Genomic DNA, 19,993 nt, shown 5'->3' on the forward strand with positions numbered 1-19,993 from the left:
GTAGTAGAATGGTGTATGAGTTATGTAAATGTTTTCAAAGAGGCGTAAAATCATTTCACAGTACACCACATGGAAAGTATTTTTCTTTTTTCTGGGAACAATAGCTGATTGTTTTGTAGCTGTTGGTTCTGTACTGTTAAAGCACAATGTTGTCATGCCCTTGATACAAGTATTGCTGACAAAAAAAAAAAAAAAAGAAAAGAACATATTCCTCTTAACTTAGCCCTTTTCCCCCCCTCCAAGCCTCAATGCTTAATTGGCTACATTCATTTCTTTTAACTGAATTCACTCAGCTGCCTTTGGATGTATTTTTGGATGGCACACAAAGACAGACTACAAGGGAAACACTCCAGTGTGGACGTCTGTTCTTCGTTAATTAATTACGTAACCAATCACTTACGCAATGTAGCTGGAAGGATTTTGGTGTATGAGAGAATTCAAGCTTCTCTGTTCTCCCAGCAAGACTTGGACTACCTCTGTGCGCTTTGTTGAAGGGTTTACCAAACAGAAGTGTGTGTGTGTTTGTGTGTGTTCTCATAGGTGTCAGGGATGTGCATTTGTAAGAGAAGCAGAAACTATGTTAAGAAGTGGGTGTGTGCATGCGTGACAGAGTAGAGTGTGTGTATGCATGTTTGTGTACATGAACAAGACACAGAAAGGCAGAGACAGAGATAGAAAATGTGTATGTATGTGTGTGTAAATGGAGATTTCGGTCTTTTATCTAGTAGTGTAAACAGGAAAGGATGGAGCTCTCAAACTATTTCCTCTTCCTCCAAAAATTCCCCACTGTTAACATCTGTCAATGAGTGGCACATATTGAGAGCAGGGAAACAGATACCAGATAGTTGTAATTAAAACAAGGTATTTCTGTCACTAACAAGCAAGTATTACAGAATGTTTATATAAAAACAAGACAAACAAGGTTTTTGGTTGAAGGATTCATTGCAAAATGAAGTTACTATTTACTGCATACATGCTAGTTGAAGTCCCACTGATGCTGGCAGGAGCCTCTGTAGTTCCATCTCAGCCTTTTCTGACTGTTTGGGGTAATAGAGCCATCATTGTGCAGCTCCAAAACATGCAAATAATGTCTAACAGATTTCCCAAACTTATGCAACACAGTGCATGATTTGTTGCCAAATGATTGCACTGTGGGTCTGTAAGTCCAATATTTATTCTACTGACAATGCTTAGTTATGTGTGTGGTTGGAACTGCGAGGAATAAGTAAAGAAAATACAGGAAATAATGGGCTAAATATTCTACTTTTTAACTAGGCTGTACAAGCTGTTTGGACATTGGTCTTTTCTGGTTCACCACAACATGTTTTTTAGTTATATTTGTTTTACAGTTACATTTGCTGCTGTATCATTATTCTGCACTCTGAGTTTGGGAAGTCCCCTCATGCAAATGCACCAGAGCAAAAATACTGGTATAAAGGAGAGCACACAGTATAACTCTTTCCAAACTAAATGTGGGTGTTTGTATGTGTATTAGCATATGGAGTTCAGTTGTGATATTGTGGCCAGTGTAAAGCTCAGTATAAAATGTTTCAGGTTCTTCCAGTTTTGCTGATAACCATCCTTGTTAGATATGGACTCTAAGTTTAGCTAGTTTCCTGACAGCTTGTCAGGCTTAAAACCTGTCCACAGGTGAATTAGTGGCTTTTCTCAATGTTTAAATTATAAGTTTATTCTTGAAGCTTGATGGGATCAGGGCTCAGTCAGATAAATGGGCCTGGTGGTTGATTCCTTCATTTTCATTCTTCTGGCAGCGGCTATGAAGCACTTAGGGTCAAAGTGCTTTCCTCAGTGGTAGTTTTGCAGTAGCTGTTGAGGGAGGTGAAGGGAATTTGAGCCTAATTACAGCCAATGCAGGGTTCAAAATCCGTTGTTCAGAGGAACGCCTCCAGACACATTCAAACCACAAATTTCTCCTTTGGGGATCAATAGAGTATTTGATTGTGTGTGTCTGTGTTGTGTGTTTGTCCCCCAGGGAAAGCTGCCTGACGCCAGTCAGCCCAGAGTCGTGTCCGCTTGTCCAGGCCTTCCTTGCTGAAAGTCCAGGCCGCCTATTCCTGGGTCACGCCCAAACGCAGCTAAAGACAGGCCTGCAGACCCAGGAGAGACACCTCTTCCTCTTCACGGACACACTGCTTGTTGCCAAGGCCAAGTAAGTTTCCCTCTGTGTGTCTTGTGAAATGTCAGAGAGAGTAAATGAGTGTATATTTATGTGGTTGTGTGAGTGAGGTGGAAGATGAAAACAAGGGACATAAACAGGAAAAAGTGGAGTGAAACAAATTTAATACACCAAGAAGAAACATTTCATCTGTCCCTAGTTGTTTCTCTACCATTGATAGCAAACAAAGGTAAAGAAGATGGAGGATAGTGCTGCATCTTTTGCTATCTTTCCCTCCATTCTTCTTAACTCTGCTACGTCCTTCACTTCTCCATTCCTCATTTTCCCCCAGTATATAATTATTTCCCAGCCAATTAAATCCATATGAAGCCTGGCTCAGATCAAAGCCACACTGGGCTGCCTTGGGCCTACAGTATGGGGCTCCCCACCCACAAACTGCAACACACACACATTCAAAAATAGAAACTTAAAAAGCACACTGACGTTTTTGAAGTCCACAAACACACACATACATGCACTAACGCACACATAGGCACACACAGACGGAAACAGACTTCTGCTCCGTGTACTTATGTATTTACTGTACATACACACCCCTCAGTGCAGACACAGCAGGACCTTTGTGGTCTGTTCTGGGAGTCATGTGCCAGTGGGAGGAGCTGACCCTTCCAGCACAGAGAGTATACACTATAATTGGCTTTATTACATTGTGGCTGAACACAGGGTGAGTTAGAGGAATGTCTGTTGGCATGTGTGTGTTTGTGAGAGAGAGATGGAGAACAAGTTAATTTATGTGTATGCCTTTATATCTGTGTAATAGCAGGGAGAGTATGTGTGTGTGTATTCCACATGTGTGCATTTTGAGTTTCCCCCCCTTTAATCACAGATGTAGTGGTGTGTAAATACACTTCTGCTACGCATTTCTGTGTTTAAACTTCTGAAAATAGCCCAGTCTTGTAATATTTTGCTTCTATATTTGTGTTTTTGATTACCATATGTTATAGGTATGTGAAAATATGTTATTTGAAGAAAACTAAGTTAGAATCAAACTAAAGTGGATCCTAGTTAGTTCCTTGTGGAACTCCTTTGTAAGGGACCTTCAACTTTTGAGCTTTTTACAAAAATGTCTTGGGTGCCTAAATATTTCATGAAGTAATTTTTTTAATATTTCAGTCTAGCACAAAGCTTAAATAAGTTATGAGTCAATTAGCCGATGGACAGAATAAAAAACAAAACAAACCAAAAATGTAAAGTTTTAGACTATTAACATAAGTAATTTAGACACTTCATGTTGGGCCGCAGGAAGTTGTAATGATTCATATCTGGGTTTTTTTCAGGTCTCCCACTCATTTTAAAGTGAAGGCCCAAGTCCGAGTGTGTGAGATGTGGACTGCCAACTGCATGGAGGAGGTGTGTGAAGGAAGCACCAACCCAGAAAGGAGTTTTGTCATGGGCTGGCCCACCTGCAACTGTGTGGCAACCTTCAGGTACATACACTCACACACACTGTACAGTATAAACATATTGTTCACATTTAAGAAGAGGAATGCTTGGAAAATATAGCTATAGTTTTATTTTTCATAATTTACCTTAATCAAATCAAATCGAGGGGGGGGATTCAGTGTAAATTAATTTCCTCTTACATAATTTTATTCAGTACATCTGCATGTATTGCATGACATTTACTCATCTCAAGCGCACTACACATATTTCGAAAATGCCTGTGCCTCTGAGTCACTCCAGTATACGTCTGAGAAAGTACACTATGTTCTGAAGTACAGATGTACATTATACAAGGTAACTAACATGCAGCGACAAAATCCATAAAACCTTTAGCACAAAGGCAGTTCTCAGTCATAAAACTGCTCATCTCACCTACAGTAAGACGAGAGAAGAAAACCATACACGCACAACAAGCACAAACATGCAGCACACATGCAGTACATACAACAATACATTCAGATATACTGTGCTGTGTATTTGCACCTGCCTCAATAGTGCACACACATTCCCAATCATTCACGCACACCCATTACAATTTCCAAATCCAGTCATAACTCTGCGGTTTTCACCCAGCGGGAGTTACATAACAAATCAGACAGCTACCTTTCACATTTCCTCTGATTGTGTTTTATCGCTCTCTTCACTCCTCTTCAGCTCTGAGGAGCACAAGGACAAATGGTTGGCGCTCATCAAAAGGTAAATGATTGCTTACACCCCCTAGCCACTCTGCTACTTCCACTGGTTTGTTTTAGTGTTTTAACTCAATATTATAATAATAATATTTTAACCTGATTTTAACCTTCCTTTGTTTGTTTGTTTGTTTTTTATCTATACTCAGTCGGATAACTGAGGGAAAAGAGAAGGATGACCCCAAGACCATTCCACTCAAGATATTTGCAAAGGATATTGGAAATTGTGCATATGTAAGATTTTCTTCATTGCTTTATATAGCTTCTCTCACTGCATAATGAATTAATATTGTTTGATCACATTGTCATTCTGTAAATGGGTAATTAATGACATCACTAGCAGTGACAGACAACTTTTCCTAACTGTTCAAAAACTTTTCCATCAGGCCAAGACGCTTGCTGTTAGCAACAATGACAGCACCACTGATGTCATCCGCATGGCTCTGCTGCAGTTTGGCATATCCGTGAGTAATCAAAGACCACTGTTATACTCAGCTCAATATCCAATGACTATACTTTGATTTGATTGTTAAAAAGTTTCAGGCAAATCACTTATGTGAAAAGTAGCTTGAACTGTAGTGTTCCAATCTGGACATCAGAATTTATTTATTTTTTTTAACATCTGCATCTGATGGTTGAGTGTATTAATATTACACTATAAAAATATTACCAGAGTGTGAAGCATGAATACAAAGTAATGGGATTTTAGACTTGAAGTTCCACAGCATTTGTAGAGCTTTCTTTACACTATAGATGTGCATTCATGAAGGTACTTTGACAGGTAAAAGCTGGAAAGATATGGAAAAGCAGATTTAGTTAAGTTAAGATGTAAAATGAATTTGTTAAACCTGATTCTCTTTTTCTCTGTCTAGGGTTGCGTTAAAGACCACCGCTTGTGGGTGAGCTCCAGTAAGGACGATCCTCCATACCCTCTCATTGGTGAGCCCACCTGTCATTGACATTACCATGTAAACCCTTCTTATTAAAACACCACCAGAAAAAAACCTAACAATTTAAAAAGAAAGAAAAGCTTTCATCCTTAAACCCTTTTTTCCTTTCAAGGTGCTCATAAGAAAAGAATTTACCCTCAATAATGGTGTGGGATAAGATTTTGGATAGCATATATATGCCTACAATTGTATCTTTCAGAAGGTCACTATAATTCAACAAAAAATCCCTCCTACCACAAATATTTTGGGAAATCAGACAGTACAAATGCAGAGAATAATCATAGTGGGGGGTCACTACTGAACAAACACAAGTGGTACACCAAAAACTCAACATCTGGGAGCATTTCAGAGCAGATCGTTTTTTGTCACAGTGGTATTTCCGTGACATTTTGTTACTACAATCTTTTGTTCTGTAGTTCACACTGAATTCCTAACATCCCAGCTCCAGATTGTTGATTCATCATTGAGCAATGCTAGTTTTGCCCTAATTTGGATCAGATTTTTTACCTTGGCTCCATGTGACATGCATGGACTGCACATACCAGACCCTTCCCCTCTAACCTCAGCACCCTGAACTCTCATTTAGGTCACGAGTTTCCATTTAGCATCAAGATGAGCCACATTCGGGATGGTGGGGGAAACAGTGGAGGACTGGGAGGAGGAGTGGGAAGGGATCCAGTGAGTCCCACAGACTGTCCAGGGGTGCTGCTGCTGGACCAGTGTCTCCCTCCAGACACGCAGTGCCAGTTCATCCTCAAACCCAGCAAGGTTGCCCCAGCGCAGGCTCAACTTATAGGTAAGACAGCTGGTCCAGACTGTAGTTCTCTGGGTGTCAGATCCTTTCATGAGGTTGCATGATGATGTTTTGGGAGTCATATCCACCACCCCCACCCCCCAAAAAAGCATACTTCAGAATCAAGGGAATTTTTGTATGTGGGCGACTTCAAATAGCTGTGGGAGCTAAAACTTTGAAAGGACTATCAACTTCAAAACCAAGAAATTCTGCAGCATGTTCAAGTTTTATAGCAAAAAAAAAAAAAAAAAAAAATGGCCCAGGGAAGCCAACAAGCTGTTATTTTTTTGTTTTGGTTTGGATTAATACAGATTTTCTTGTGGGAAACTTCAAGGTGCATTCTGAAAGTAAAACTGCTTCCAAAGGGAAAATCTTTGTCCCCATTAAATGTTAAAAGTTAATTTTGGGTTTTAACTTGCATCAAGGCAACATACTGGCCATCTGCTCATGGACTTTTGTGCGGTGAGGAAGATTAATGAAATAAGAGCAGTGAAAGTATGTGATGTGAAAAAGATCTGTGAAAAATATGAGTTTTTACCTCAACATGCTTGTTCAGTTTTCCAAAATAGATGGTTTGTCAGTGTCAAGAATCCATCAATAAATCTAGCCCTGTGAAACCGCAAGAAGAAGCATGATTATACAGAAGTATTAATGCAGAACAGAAAGTACTTCCTCAGAATTTGTTTTGCTCACATAAAGCATTTCACTTTGTTTGTGCTTATTCTTAACACTCTAAGGCATGAAGGTGTGTTGTTAGTTCTGAGGATGAATCAGTCGCAGAACAAAAAGAAAAGAAGTAATTGAGAATGGTGGGAAAGGAGAGTTTAGTGGACAAGGGGTTACAGCAGGGGTTAGGACAGACGCAGCACCAAAATAAGAAAAACATCAGACAGACAAAGAGGGAGAAACCCCAGTAGGGAAGGATGAGTGTGAGAATAGGAAGATGGAAAGTGAAAAGAGGTGACACAGCTATTGAGTAAGCCAGAGGGTCAGTGGAGGTGAAGGAAAAAGAAACAACAGACTATAACAGATAAAGAAAGAGGAATTTACAGAGGGACAGACTTAAAATTGGACCTCAAAAGAGAGGGGGAACAGAAAAAGGAGGAGTAGGAGGAGAGACAAGAGGACAGAGGACAGGAACAAGGACGAGTTGCGGATACAGAGACCGGGATGGAAAAAGCAGAAGATGAGGTTTAGAGGAAAACAAGTTGAAGAGAAAAAGTGTGTTTTCCAGTCAAGGAGGCTCCAGTTTGCCAACCACAAGCTTCGCCTCAGATTCCTTCGCCTCAAGCATAACAGCATCTTACGTAATCGCTCCATACCAGCCCTGCCGCCATAGAGGCCTAATCGCCCACACCCGAACCAGAAGCTAACGAACGTGTGTGTTTATTAAATGGCAACCCCTTTTCAGGTGTTTATTCTCAAACAGTCCTGATAGTGTCCAATACCTGGTGCTATTGATGTATTTCAGCCAGTACCAAAAAAAAAAAAAAAAAACATAGATTCAATACCCAGACCTACTCACAGCCCATAACAGAGAGAGCAAAGATAGTGTGTACACATCTGCAGCAAAAGGTCTAGTCTGTTCCTCATTCTGGCATCCATCCTGGCAGTGGCCAAATGTCTCCTTGTTTTTGCATGCTTCAGGTTTGATTGTGACCAATTGCAACATCATTCACAAAACATACACCATCAAACAACAGCACATTCAGGTGGTTCATCCTCTGGTGCGGACTACACTGCAGATTTGACTGTTTAAATTAGGTCCATCTGGAAGCCCTGAGAATCTAACAAAGTTTATTTAAAATGTGGGAAGAGGATGCACTTATTTTGGTTGTATAAAACTATCAAGAAGTGGGGTGCTAACTGCTATGTCACTCCCTGATGTGGCGTCTCTATTGTCAGGACATCAGTTTCTTCCAAAATCATATAACTTGATTTTGGGTTAAAACAACTGCATGGTTATGGTTAAGAAAACATAGCAATGTTGACTTGATTGCATGAAGTCTCTACAGGTTAATTACTGGTCCCAGCTAAACTAGTCCTGCATGGTCTTGTGTTTTATTGCCCATGAAGAAAAATACTACATCTACCACCTGTTTTGTAACACGCCAGCAGAAGATTATAGTAGGATGACAGACGTTGCCCACCCAGTCGACAAGTAGTCTGTCTCTGTTTCCTCATTCCCAAACTCTAAAACTGTTCCCTGACTGGAGAGCTGTAATGATGTAACGCCTGATTTACAGCGAGGTCATGTTTTTTCAATGATGGCGAGGCCTGCTGAGAAGTGCCAGAGCAAGCCAGTAATTCTGTTACTGTTGAACTTTGTTCCAGAGTGTATTTGGGCATGACGCCACAGCAGATCGTTAAATAATGGATTCTATGTGAGGTATGCCACATATTTATTGGGCCCTTTTGGACTGCTGGGTCCTCCACCCACAGAAGGAATCTTTTGTTTGTTAGGAGAGTCCCACCCTTGGATACAAATCACTATCGCTTAATAGTATAAATGTTATCATTTCAAGACTGTTGGCAAATCAAAGTTGCAACAAGTGAATTATAATACAATGGGTCTTTGAAAGATTTATTGCTGTGCTTGCAGTCAGTAGTTCAGCCAGATATTTTAGAACAGATGCAATCCAGAATAGGGATGCAGTTAATGATTATATCATTATTCACTGATTGAATTTTTTGCTGATATTAATCAACTATACATTCATATTAATCAATTATTTTTTAATTCATTAATCACTTATGTCCATTACAAGTTCCCTGAGCCCAATGTAACGTCTTCAAATTGCCTGTTTTATCCAATAAACAGTCCAAACCCCAAAGATTCACAAGAAAGAAATCACATTTAAGATGCTGAAACCAGCAAATGTTTATTCAAAAAAAGTTCATGACTTGTTTTCTATGTCCCATGAAGGCACCATGGGCTTGAATCACGTTTCTCCTTTTGTTGAGTTTCACTCATATTATGCCATATTGTATAAAGATGAGATTAAAAAGAAAATGTTTGGTGTACGTTCTCATTAACGTGTACTTCAGCACACACTCAGTATGCAGTTTTGTAACTGCAAAAACACGCTGAGCTGTTATGTCACACGGAACATATAAACACAGTGAAGACATACCTGCAGACAGACATGCAGACACAAAGAACACAGTTAGAGATTGTGACTTGGCAACACTGAGCACACAACAAGCTTTCAGAGACACACAGAGGGCCCCATACATGTATATTTGTATGCTTTCACATGCACGCATGGGTCAACAGAGACACAGACACAGGAACACACACTCTTTAGAATTAAATAGCTCTCTGGAGCGTGAGGGCATGTCTACATATGTCTCTCTCAAACACTGAATCAATGGTTCTTTCTTTTTGTGTCTTTCTCTGTTTTACACTGTCATCTGTCTCTTTCTCTCGCTTACCTTAATCGCTTTTTCAGGGTGTAATTATTCAGCTGAAATTTTGCAGACTCCAGCAAAAATCAGTCAGTTTGTATTTTTTGCATTATGTTGTATTCATGTGCATGTTGAAAAAGTCCAACATCTATGACCTCAAGACTGGCTTCTTAACAGTTCACTCACTAAGAAAATGCATTCAACGCATTATAACAAAAATAAACATTACATAAACTGTTATATAGACAGTTTTGCAGCATTGAGCAATGCTGGATATTGCACTTGGTGATTTCAACTCAAGCACAGCTGAAGCCACAGCTCACCTCTTCCTCTTCTTTCTCTCTGCAGAGCCTGGTCAGCAGAAGTCTTTTAAGAGAAAGAGGTCTCTGATCAACTGGCCTTTCTGGAGAGGCTCCAACACACAGCTGGATGGCCAGCCCCTGTCTCCGACCTCTCTCTCTCCCACTCAGGGACGGCTGTTCGGACGACCCCTGAGCTCCATCTGCTCTCCAGACCACGGCCTGCCCAAGCCTGTCATGGTGAGCCTCAGTGGAGGTCATGTACACCAGCAGGAGGGGTCAGGACCCTGTTTGGAAAGGGGTGGGGGTGGGGGTGGAGGGCACAGGATGATTTTGGGGGCCAACAGTGTATATAGTAGCTGGGGAAGGGGAGATTCACTGGCAAGAGGAAGTAGGTTAATTTTTAGATTGTACATTTTTTGGAGCTTTTGTCTGATATACTGTAGCTCTATCACTATTGTTATTATTCTGTCATTAATGAGACTCATCACCTGTTCATATTAGACTGTGCTGTATGCCTCAGATAAGTGCTTTAAGTTACAGAAAGAAATCACTGACGCACTTGAATTACTAGAGAAGTGAAACCCCATCTGTTGAGTAAACAATTCAGTCTTTACACTCTGAAAAAAATGTTTCCTCTGTGTTTACATGGTACTCCAAAGAACCATTCTAGAGAGGCCAGTCTAGATCTACGTTAAGCCTTTTGAATTTCAACCAGTTAATTGGTCTCTGGAGTCATAATACTTATCAGTGTAAACATTCTTACAATTCTATTAACCCTAATCCACATGAAAAATCACTGAGTGTGTGTGTGATGTCCAGTTCCCCTTGTCTTAGTAAACGATGAAAACTCACTGCAGAAAATGTTTCAGACAGATTAATCTTGCCTGCCCCGATGAACCAAAAATAAATCAAGCAGACAGGGACTGTGATTGAAAACAGCACTGGACCTCTGTTCCATTCAGAATATTGATCTGAAGAGATTTTCTGTGTGTAACTTTTCATTTCCTGTCCCCCCCCAGGACATGTTGGTGTTCCTGTACCTGGAGGGGCCCTACACCAGGGGCGTCTTCAGGCGGTCAGCTGGGGCCAAAGCCTGCCGGGAGCTTCGAGACAGACTGGACAGTGGGGCTGAGGACCCGGAGATCTCACACCAGTCTGTGTTCATTATTGCTGCTGTCCTCAAGGTAACACACACACTCATACACACACACACACACTCTGCTCTGTCTCACTTGTTTGAAACCAGACAACAGAAAGCAGGAGCGACTGATGTACTTCCAAAGTCACATAAGTCCAGACAGGATAATCTGTCTCTGCACAGCCAGGCAGGCTGCCAGTCACACACACAAGGTACAGCATTGTTCAACATCCAGGCCAAACAGTTGCTGCTGCATCGGGCACTGAGGGAGCAGCTGAGGTGGTTTGGGGTTTTTTACACTGCTGATTCATCTTGCTTCTTTGTTGTTATGTTTTACCTGTTTTCTTCACAATGGGCAAGGATTGTGCACCACCTGGGACACAACCAAAATTGTTAGTCAGTTGGTCCACTGATGAAAAGTTGAAAAGATGCTATATCTTATGAACTCAATTAATATACAATATAATAAGTAAAGAATTCCCATTCAGGATTGGCTGTGTATTGGCATCTTTGCTCTTACTTCCCATTTGTCTCATTATACTCTTTTGATAGTGTAGTATATCATGTACCAGATGACCAAATTTTTGTGGCACTAATTATTTAATTATTTTAATATATTAGAACAAGATTTTTTCATTTTTATTAAAGTGAAAGTACAAAACTTTTGCTGGATATGTATGTAAGATGAGATGTGTATGTCTGCAATTTCATGGAATTACTTGTAGGATGTAGCATGTAGGAAATTTGATATCCAAGAGAGGCCATAGCACAAAGGCCTAAATAGAACACAAGAAACCAAGACCTCAATTAAGCAAATCTTAAGTCTAACAACTAAGAATCAAATGATCAAACAATTAAATTAAATCAATATTAACAATTCATTATAATTATTTTATAAAGAAAATAATCATAAGCTGTAAGACATGTTTGAACTTGTCTGATTTAAAAAATCAGTGTAATTTAATTCATTTCTATCATTTTGCATAAAGGACTTCCTACGAAATATCCCAGGCAGCGTGTTGTGTGTGGATCTGTATGACCAGTGGATGGATGCGATGGAGGGGGAAGGAGGGAAAGAGAGGACACAAGCTATCCAGAGGTAGGAACACTCTCCTCAAATCTGATTTAATACCAAAATCCTGTTGTTAACTTAACTACTGTCTCTGTCTCACAAGCCAACACACAGACACAAATCGCACGGAATCTCATTATGCAGCTGGGAGACAAATTAAAGGAAAGACCTGAATAAATGAGCCCCAACACCTTAGTGTAGTACTTTGTTGGTTTTTCCTTTAATTACACACTGTTTATGTCTAGAAAGAAAAAGATGGAGAGAGAGGGGGCATTGCCATAAGATCCAAAAGCAACAAGCTGAATTCTTTTTGCTTTTATAAAATAAAAAACAAGTAATGTGAAAGCAACAATGAAAATGTTAGTGGAGAAATTCCTATTGAGCCTGAGATCAGTAAACAAGATAGTAACAAACACACACACACACACACACACAGAACAAGATGTTTTTTGGTGGTTGTTGTAGTCATTTATCATCTTTCCATTTGTTCTATCTTTTCTTTCTTCTTTTTCTCCATCACTCTCTCTCAGGTTGCTCCACCTCCTGCCGAGTGACAACCTGCTTCTGCTGCGACATGTGATTGCCATACTGCACTGTATCCAAGGCAACGCCCATGACAACCAAATGAATGCCTTCAACCTGTCTGTCTGCATCGCTCCCAGCATGCTTTGGGCTCCGGCGCCAACCACCCCCGAGATGGAGGGGGAGAGCACCAAGAAGGTGAGGATGAACACACATGCACACACAATATGGAGATATATCCCTAGATATATAAAGATATCCCTAAGATATCAAATGAGAATTAGTGTGCTTTGGAGATGCTGCTAGGCAGATTCATTTACCTTCAGACAGAGCCAGACTAGCTATTTCCCTTTTTTCTGGTCTTTTTGCTAAACTAAGCTAACCGACAGCTGGCTCCAGGTTCGTCTTGAATGTACAGACGTCAGACTGGTGTCAGTCTTCTCATCTAACTCCTAGCAAAATGTCAAACTGAACAATGCTCTGAATACACTGAGCTGCTACAGGACTGTGTATGTGTACGTTAGAATAGTTTGCTGAGACAGTGTGCAAACTCACATTTAACATTTAACATTTCAGTCGAATAACAGAGGCAAACTGCTTTAGCACAATTGTGTATATATGAAGCACATGTGAGCAGACAGACAGGCGAGAGTTTGACAGACAGATAAGAAATTGCCCATATGCTCACACTTGTACATACTGTATGTGCACATGCATGTTAATATGCACACACTACCTCTGTCAGCCTGAGAACCATTTGTCAGAAGACTGAAGGTTTCCCTGTGGATGTGAGCATTGACCTTTGAGCAGGAGCTGACCCACTAACATGCAGCTGTAACACACACACACTAAACTAGTCTAACACTCACACACTCAGTCACGTTCACATGTCATCACTGACAATCAGCTAAAATCACAACATTCTTACTCTCTGCTGAGCTTGAAATCCTAGAACTTAGAGAAAAGCTTCACAGTTTCATGCTGACTTATTCCTAAGCACGCAGGAAAACATATGTATCTAGTTTATCACTTAGGGAATTGTGTCACCGTTAAAGGGTAATGTGAAATGAGTACAACAACAGTTAGTAGTAGTTTTTCGTAAGAGTTTGTAGTGATCATCGTGTGAATCATTTCTGATGCTAAATAGTGAGGCAACATTACTGACTCTTTCTCCTCTCATATCTTGGTCAGCCAGGCTAACCTGAAATGATTTAATTCCACAGCAGTAGCTGCAGCAGCCAGAGCCTACAGAGGAAGCCCACCATAGCCCATCATATAATCACTAAGACATAAAGCATACAAAGCTTTTGGATTTGTGGTCTATTTGGAATGTTACAGTTATTGAGTTACACAGAATCTCTGTGGGTGGCTGGTTTGCTTATCTTTTCAAATGTATCTGTGTGTGTGTATGTGTGTGTGTGTGTGTGTGTGTGTGTGTGTGTGTGTGTGTGTGTGTGTATCTTTGGGGTGGCTGAAGTTCATTGTGAAAACATGCAAAGAATTTCCTACAGAATCCTGAGGCCAAGTGTGTGTTTTAGCAGAAAATTGTGTCGCTGAAACACCCCTCTCTTTCTCTCTTTACACATACACAAACACTTGTCAGTGCAAGTACCCTCAGCACCCACAAATACCTAAATATCTCTTTCACAAATACTCCCCTGATAACACTTTCCCTCTCGCACACTGCTTGTTTGTGTGTGCGCCCTGAGCACAGGCGGCCTTTTTCTGGGAAAAAAAAAAACTTTAAAAAATAACAAAGTGAGATTTCAACATTTCCCCCCTTGCGGTCAGGACCAAGGGCCAATTTAAACTAGCGTGGGCCCCTGGCCGTGTAATGGCTAGTTTCCAACCTGGTCTGGAGACACGTGAATGCTCAGTTTCAGCCAATTCAGTTTAGTCTCTGTGTTCCTCCTACTTTCATGCAGCATATAATTTAAATGTTTTTGGCTGAACGTGGCTGTTTAAGAGCTTCTGGGTTAAAAACAGCTTTAGCTTGTGCACTACTTAAGATGGAGACAGAGAGACAAATCATTCAAAACAAAGTTGTTTTTCTTTCAAGCCTGAGGAAGAGACAGAAAAGTGACACATGGGCAGCTACATAGAATTTCTTTGCAGGTTGCTGGATATGTGTGTTGACTGATGACATCAGAAATTACCCACTAACACACAGCTGTGACATTTGTTAACATACACACACACATACACACCCATGCCCATGTGCAGATCGTGTATATGCTCTTTGTATCCTGCAGTGGTATTGTACATTCTCAACCTGCGTTCATACTACAGATAAATATTTTGTCAAGGATATACAGCACTCAGTTAAAAGAGAGTTTAAGATAACACCCCACTGAGTTAAAGAAAAAGAAACAGCTCTGAATAGGTGTTGATGGATGGCTGAGTGAAAGTCTTGTGGATACCCACAGGCTTTTTCTAACAGTGCCTTGCATCACAACCAGCCCTCTCTGACTGACAGTGAGGAATGCTGCAGGAAAGAAAGGAGTGAATCAAGAGAGGGAAGTAGAAAGGGAAACTAAAGAGAGATGAGGAGGGCAAAAATTAAAGTGGTGAACACAATGAAATGAAAACAGAAAGGAAGAAATAAGAAGACTTTTATTTCAGTGATATATAATGAGTTGTGTAATCAACATGTTGTGCACATATTGTACAGTAACTAAAAAGTGGCATCTCACACTTTCAGACATAACAGCCAAGAAATGTAATTATGGATTTGGGTCCAATTTAGCTGCTTCAGGTGTCTGCTGTTTGAGACTGTCCTCAACAACAGCACTGGTGATACTGTAGGTGTAGTTTGGAACTGCTTCACGTAGAAATATGGAAATTAGAATAAAACAGCTTTACTCTATTGAAGATAATTGAATCTCCCCCCAAACCCACTGAAATGGCTCTGTGCTTTTTCAAATGGTATATGAAGGAGGACAGTGAAAGAAGATGTAGTGGTTACATACCTGTAGACTTAAGTGGTGTCAGCCATGTTGTTAGCAATGAGGAATAGATGCAGCTGCAGATGCAGAGCAGAGAATTACCCATAATCCAAGAGAAGTGTGGCTTCAGGGCTTTCATACAGCCATCATTAGCACATGTGGCATCTGAAGAGAAATAAGCCGTGTACGTGCAGACATGATAAAACCAGGAGGAACATGATGCATTTGCTCTCTGGTAACAACTATATGGGATTAGCTGTGCCTGATTGCTAGAATGAAATTACTGTGAACCTCATTAAGTTACATAACTCTGAAAATGCAGCTCTCATCTCCTATCATCTGCCAGGTGAAATGAGAACAAATGGACCATCAGTGGTCGTTTTAGTTCACTGCTAAAAAAAAATCTCCATCTTATCAAGAAACAGATTTTTATGGGAAATAGCATCATTGCAGAAAGTAAGACTCTCTCAATCAAGAAAAAAGCAACAAAATGGGGGACATATTACTTAAAATAAGAAAAATCATCTGCCAATGGCACAGTAAACAACTTTTAAGATAAAACAGATAATTGTTTTATCATTTCTTTTAAGAAAATAACACTTTTATAACTTTATAATATGAAAACAACTTTACAGTGTAGCCTGGGTGTGCACTGTTTAGCCAGACAGACTCCTCCTTTTAGCACTGACTCATTAAATGCATGTGGAAACCATACACACATAAGAACAGACAACATCTGGCCTACAAACAAACAAACTAAAGTCTGTTTTCCATAGTGTCACAACGGAAGGATGATGGCAGGAAAAACCAACTCATTTATAAACACAACAGGCAGATTTCAGTGGAAACTTTCTGGTTCTGGTGTTAGCCGACTATTTGTGTCATAGGACGTCATGTGTTTAGTAAATTTTGTCTGTTTAGTTTAAAAGGCAGTGGTTTCAGCCAAGTAATGCGATTTGTTTGAGGACAGATTCCAACTGAGCTGATAATACCCATAAAGCACAGACACTGTAAGTATGTTTCAAAACTGAACTGGTGTTGACTCTTTGTAAAAGCAGACAGTTCATACTGGAAGCCACTGCATTCGTAGTGGTGATTTGGGGTATTTGTTCCTAAATTTGATGACAAATATAGTAATAAACATGATCTTAGAAGATCATAAAAGGTTGTGCTTTCAGAAAAGTTTCAGTCAAAAACTCCTATGGTGGATTTATCTGACATTCCCAATGGTGGTCATTCAACAAGCATTTGAGCAAGTGATAATCAAAGCCAATACATGATGTCATATATTATTATCAAGGACATTATCCAGGACTGGGAAGGGGGAGTTTGATGTTTTCTTGGTCGGTGTGGAATGCAAATACTTGTGTGGGGGATGGAGGGTCGACATTAGTGCAAACAAATGAACCCAAACTTTTCTCAGAATGATAATAATGGACACACACACAAAAAACAACTTTTGACAGCTGATTGGAACTGATATCACAAAGTTATTTGGGTCACAATGTCATGAAATGAAGAGAGCAGTAGCTACAGTACAACACACTAGTTTGAGCGCACCATTATATCTAATCTAATCAATGTTAAAATGTTCATTAGGCAGTGTGAATAAGTGTGTGTGTGTGTGTGTGTGTGTGTGTGCCATTAAATGTGAGTTTAATTTGTGCTGACATAGACACTTTGGAAACTGCATGTTTGCTAAAGTTTGGCTGCTTCCCAGAGGAGCTGCTTCAACAAATGAAGTTCTGCATAAACAGAATTACACCTTCATCCAACTGTATAACAATGAAAACAAATTGTCAGCAGCTGCGGTGAAGCAAAGAAAAGTCAAAAGAGTCCATGCTATAACTTGTTTGTCATGCTGCATCCTGTAGGTGTGTGAGCTGGTCCACTTCCTCATAGAGAACTGCAGCAGCGTCCTGGGAGAAGACATCACCTTGCTGTTCAGAAACTTCAGCCAGAAGAGCAACAACAGTGACCATGGATCAGGTAAATACAGAGGAGAAGAGAGAAAACATAAAATCCACTTGAGTATATGGTATAGTATAAGCATATAGCATATAAAATGAAACTGAAAATGATCAGAATACAGATAGTTTGATTGAGTTGTTTTGGAGATGGAGGCCAAGTCTGTGGATTTGGCTTACACTTAGAGTTCCTAGTTCTCTTCTATTATTAAACCACTGAAATGTCATGGACAGTCTCCATCACATCATTTATATCAGCTCATAATCCCTAACAATGACATTACTTATTCATCTCTGTTACATAGACTTGTGGAGATTAAGGGGTTGAGAAGGGCTGAGTCAGTAACATAACAGGGATATTTTGTGTGCAAAATCTTCAACAGAAACAACATTAACTTCTGAGCATTCTACATTATTTTCTACCTGATCAACAATTTGATTTTTAAATCACACTGACAAGACATTTTTAAAAATCCCTCAATGTAACAAGCATAAATTGTTAATTGGGATTGTACATAAAACTGCCATTTTTGCATTTTTTAAAAATCAGTTCTTATAATACATGCAATGAATGTGCACAACTAAGTCTGTAAATCAAAGATATCTCAGAATATTTCCTTGTAGCTGTCACATTAATTATGAAGGTCACAGTCAAGGTCAAAGTCTTAAACAAAGAGTGTGTGATTGTGTGTGTGTGTGGCTGAACAACAGAGCCTTGCTTTGTTTTTTGAAAGTGTACTAACAATGCTTCAGTGTGCTACACCTAAAAAAAATCTAAGGTGGTTTAAGTAGAGTGAGACTTGCTCACCATGAGTGTGTATGTATGCAGCTGAATGGCTGAGGCTCTTTCAAGCCTGTTGATTGGGGTCAGCAGATCGACCTGCTGTAATTTCAGTGATTGCCAGGGTCATAGGTGCTGATTAACACAGCACTGAATCTCCTCATTCATAAATACCACCAACTTTCTTCCTCGCTCTATAAATAACCAGCCGAGGTCAAGGAGCACACAGCAGGATGGCACTTTGTCCTCTGTTGTCTTTGTCTCCAGCAGTGAACTGTGACTTTGTTCATTCAGCCCAGGGGTCAAGATTCGATCTTAACTTCTCTCAGATTGCTCTCACTTTTTGAGCTTTGTGGATGGAGTTTCTACCAGCACAAAGCAACAGAATTTATAGTATGGATTTGATGCTTTCATTGCATTTTGCTCTAGGTTGCTGTGTAAATAAATTAAGTTTGGTATTCTTCAATGTGGACTGCTAATTTTGGTAGGTAGTGGGTGGAGAAACTAAATTGCAGGAATCTTGCATGAAAGCTTTATAATTGAAGGGCTACTTCACCATTACAGGAAGACTGGCAAGGAAAGTCTTTATGTATTTTATGTTTAATTTTTTGCTAAATTATTGTGTTTTTCTGTGTATTTTTGTATTACATTATATTGATCTAAATTTTCAAACAATTCCACAGTTTACCACTTGCTTAACCATGTCTCATAATAATATTATTTCTCTCTTCTTTCTTATTTTGCTTCATCTTCCTTTATCACCCACTCTTTCTATCCTTCTCTTCCAAGATGTGTCGTCCTTCCAGATGAATGACTCGTCCTATGACAGTCTGGAGAATGAGCTGAATGATGACCCTGAGTCTCCCTACCAGGAGCAGCTGCCTCTCCGTGACAAAGACAAGCCGGACAGCCGCAGCCGTGACTCCGTCATTACTCTCAGTGACTGCGACCCTGATCCCGACCCTGAGGCCAACCTCCTACTGCAGCTCCCCCCGCTGGCCAGACCAAGGAGGTTCAGTCCTGCAGTTCGACAGCCCCGCACCCGCCAGGCCAATGGCCTGTTGCAGGGTCCCAGGAGGCTGAGGAGGAGTTCGGAGCCTGCCTTGGCCCTAGCAAGCACACCACCGCCAGGCACAGTGACAGCTCATGCTAACCATCACCTGCCAGTAAGGAAAGCAAGTTATGATGCTGCCATGGAAGGGGAAGGAGAGGAGGATGAGGATGAGGTGTTTCTGGAGCAGGGGCTGAATGGGCTACAGCTGAAGGAAGAGGGAGAGAGTGGATGTGAGAAGGGAGGAGCCAAAGTCCAGAGTGGTGGGTGGAGGAAGGTAAAGCATGCCCCTCCACCTCCATTGCGACTAGATGCCAGCTGTTCCAGTCTGTCATCACCAGCAACCTCACCCACAGGTTCCTCCCTCAGCTCTTTAGACTCCGCCTTCTCACAGTATTCTACTGACTATGCCACCAATGGAGTGATGCCATTGGCTGAACCAGCTCCTCTCTCCCCTCTCTATCCTGGACGGCCACAGCTGTCACCCAGGGGCTCCCCACCTCAGAGGGAAGCCACGCCTCATTTTCCACAGCCCACTCAGCCCCCACGGACCAGCCAAACCACCTCCCATCCCCATGGCCTCCATCCTAACACATGGCTCAAGAGAGACCGCCGCCTGTCACTAAAGCAGCCTGATAATGGACACACAGAAGAGGACTTGCCTGTGGTAAATGGGAAAATCCACCCAACCAGTAATGGCTACTCTGTCGGTGCCCAGGAGACTGTGGTCATGAA

The 19,993-nt window shown here is 40.8% G+C and overlaps 1 protein-coding gene across 1 annotated transcript in view; it reads left to right on the forward strand.

Annotated features, from left to right (window-relative positions):
• The window catches only part of arhgap20 (Rho GTPase activating protein 20), a 53,806-nt gene that overhangs the window by 30,966 nt on the left and 2,847 nt on the right, over nt 1-19,993 (forward strand). The window contains 13 exon segments of the mRNA XM_051069235.1: nt 1,994-2,170; nt 3,475-3,624; nt 4,295-4,336; nt 4,479-4,563; nt 4,716-4,793; nt 5,202-5,268; nt 5,866-6,075; nt 9,829-10,019; nt 10,802-10,966; nt 11,910-12,019; nt 12,523-12,712; nt 17,334-17,448; nt 18,997-19,993. Of these exon segments, the coding sequence (XP_050925192.1) occupies nt 1,994-2,170; nt 3,475-3,624; nt 4,295-4,336; nt 4,479-4,563; nt 4,716-4,793; nt 5,202-5,268; nt 5,866-6,075; nt 9,829-10,019; nt 10,802-10,966; nt 11,910-12,019; nt 12,523-12,712; nt 17,334-17,448; nt 18,997-19,993 (2,577 nt within the window).

This window comes from Lates calcarifer, linkage group LG1, assembly GCF_001640805.2.
Source record: "Lates calcarifer isolate ASB-BC8 linkage group LG1, TLL_Latcal_v3, whole genome shotgun sequence".
NCBI lineage: Eukaryota > Metazoa > Chordata > Actinopteri > Centropomidae > Lates > Lates calcarifer.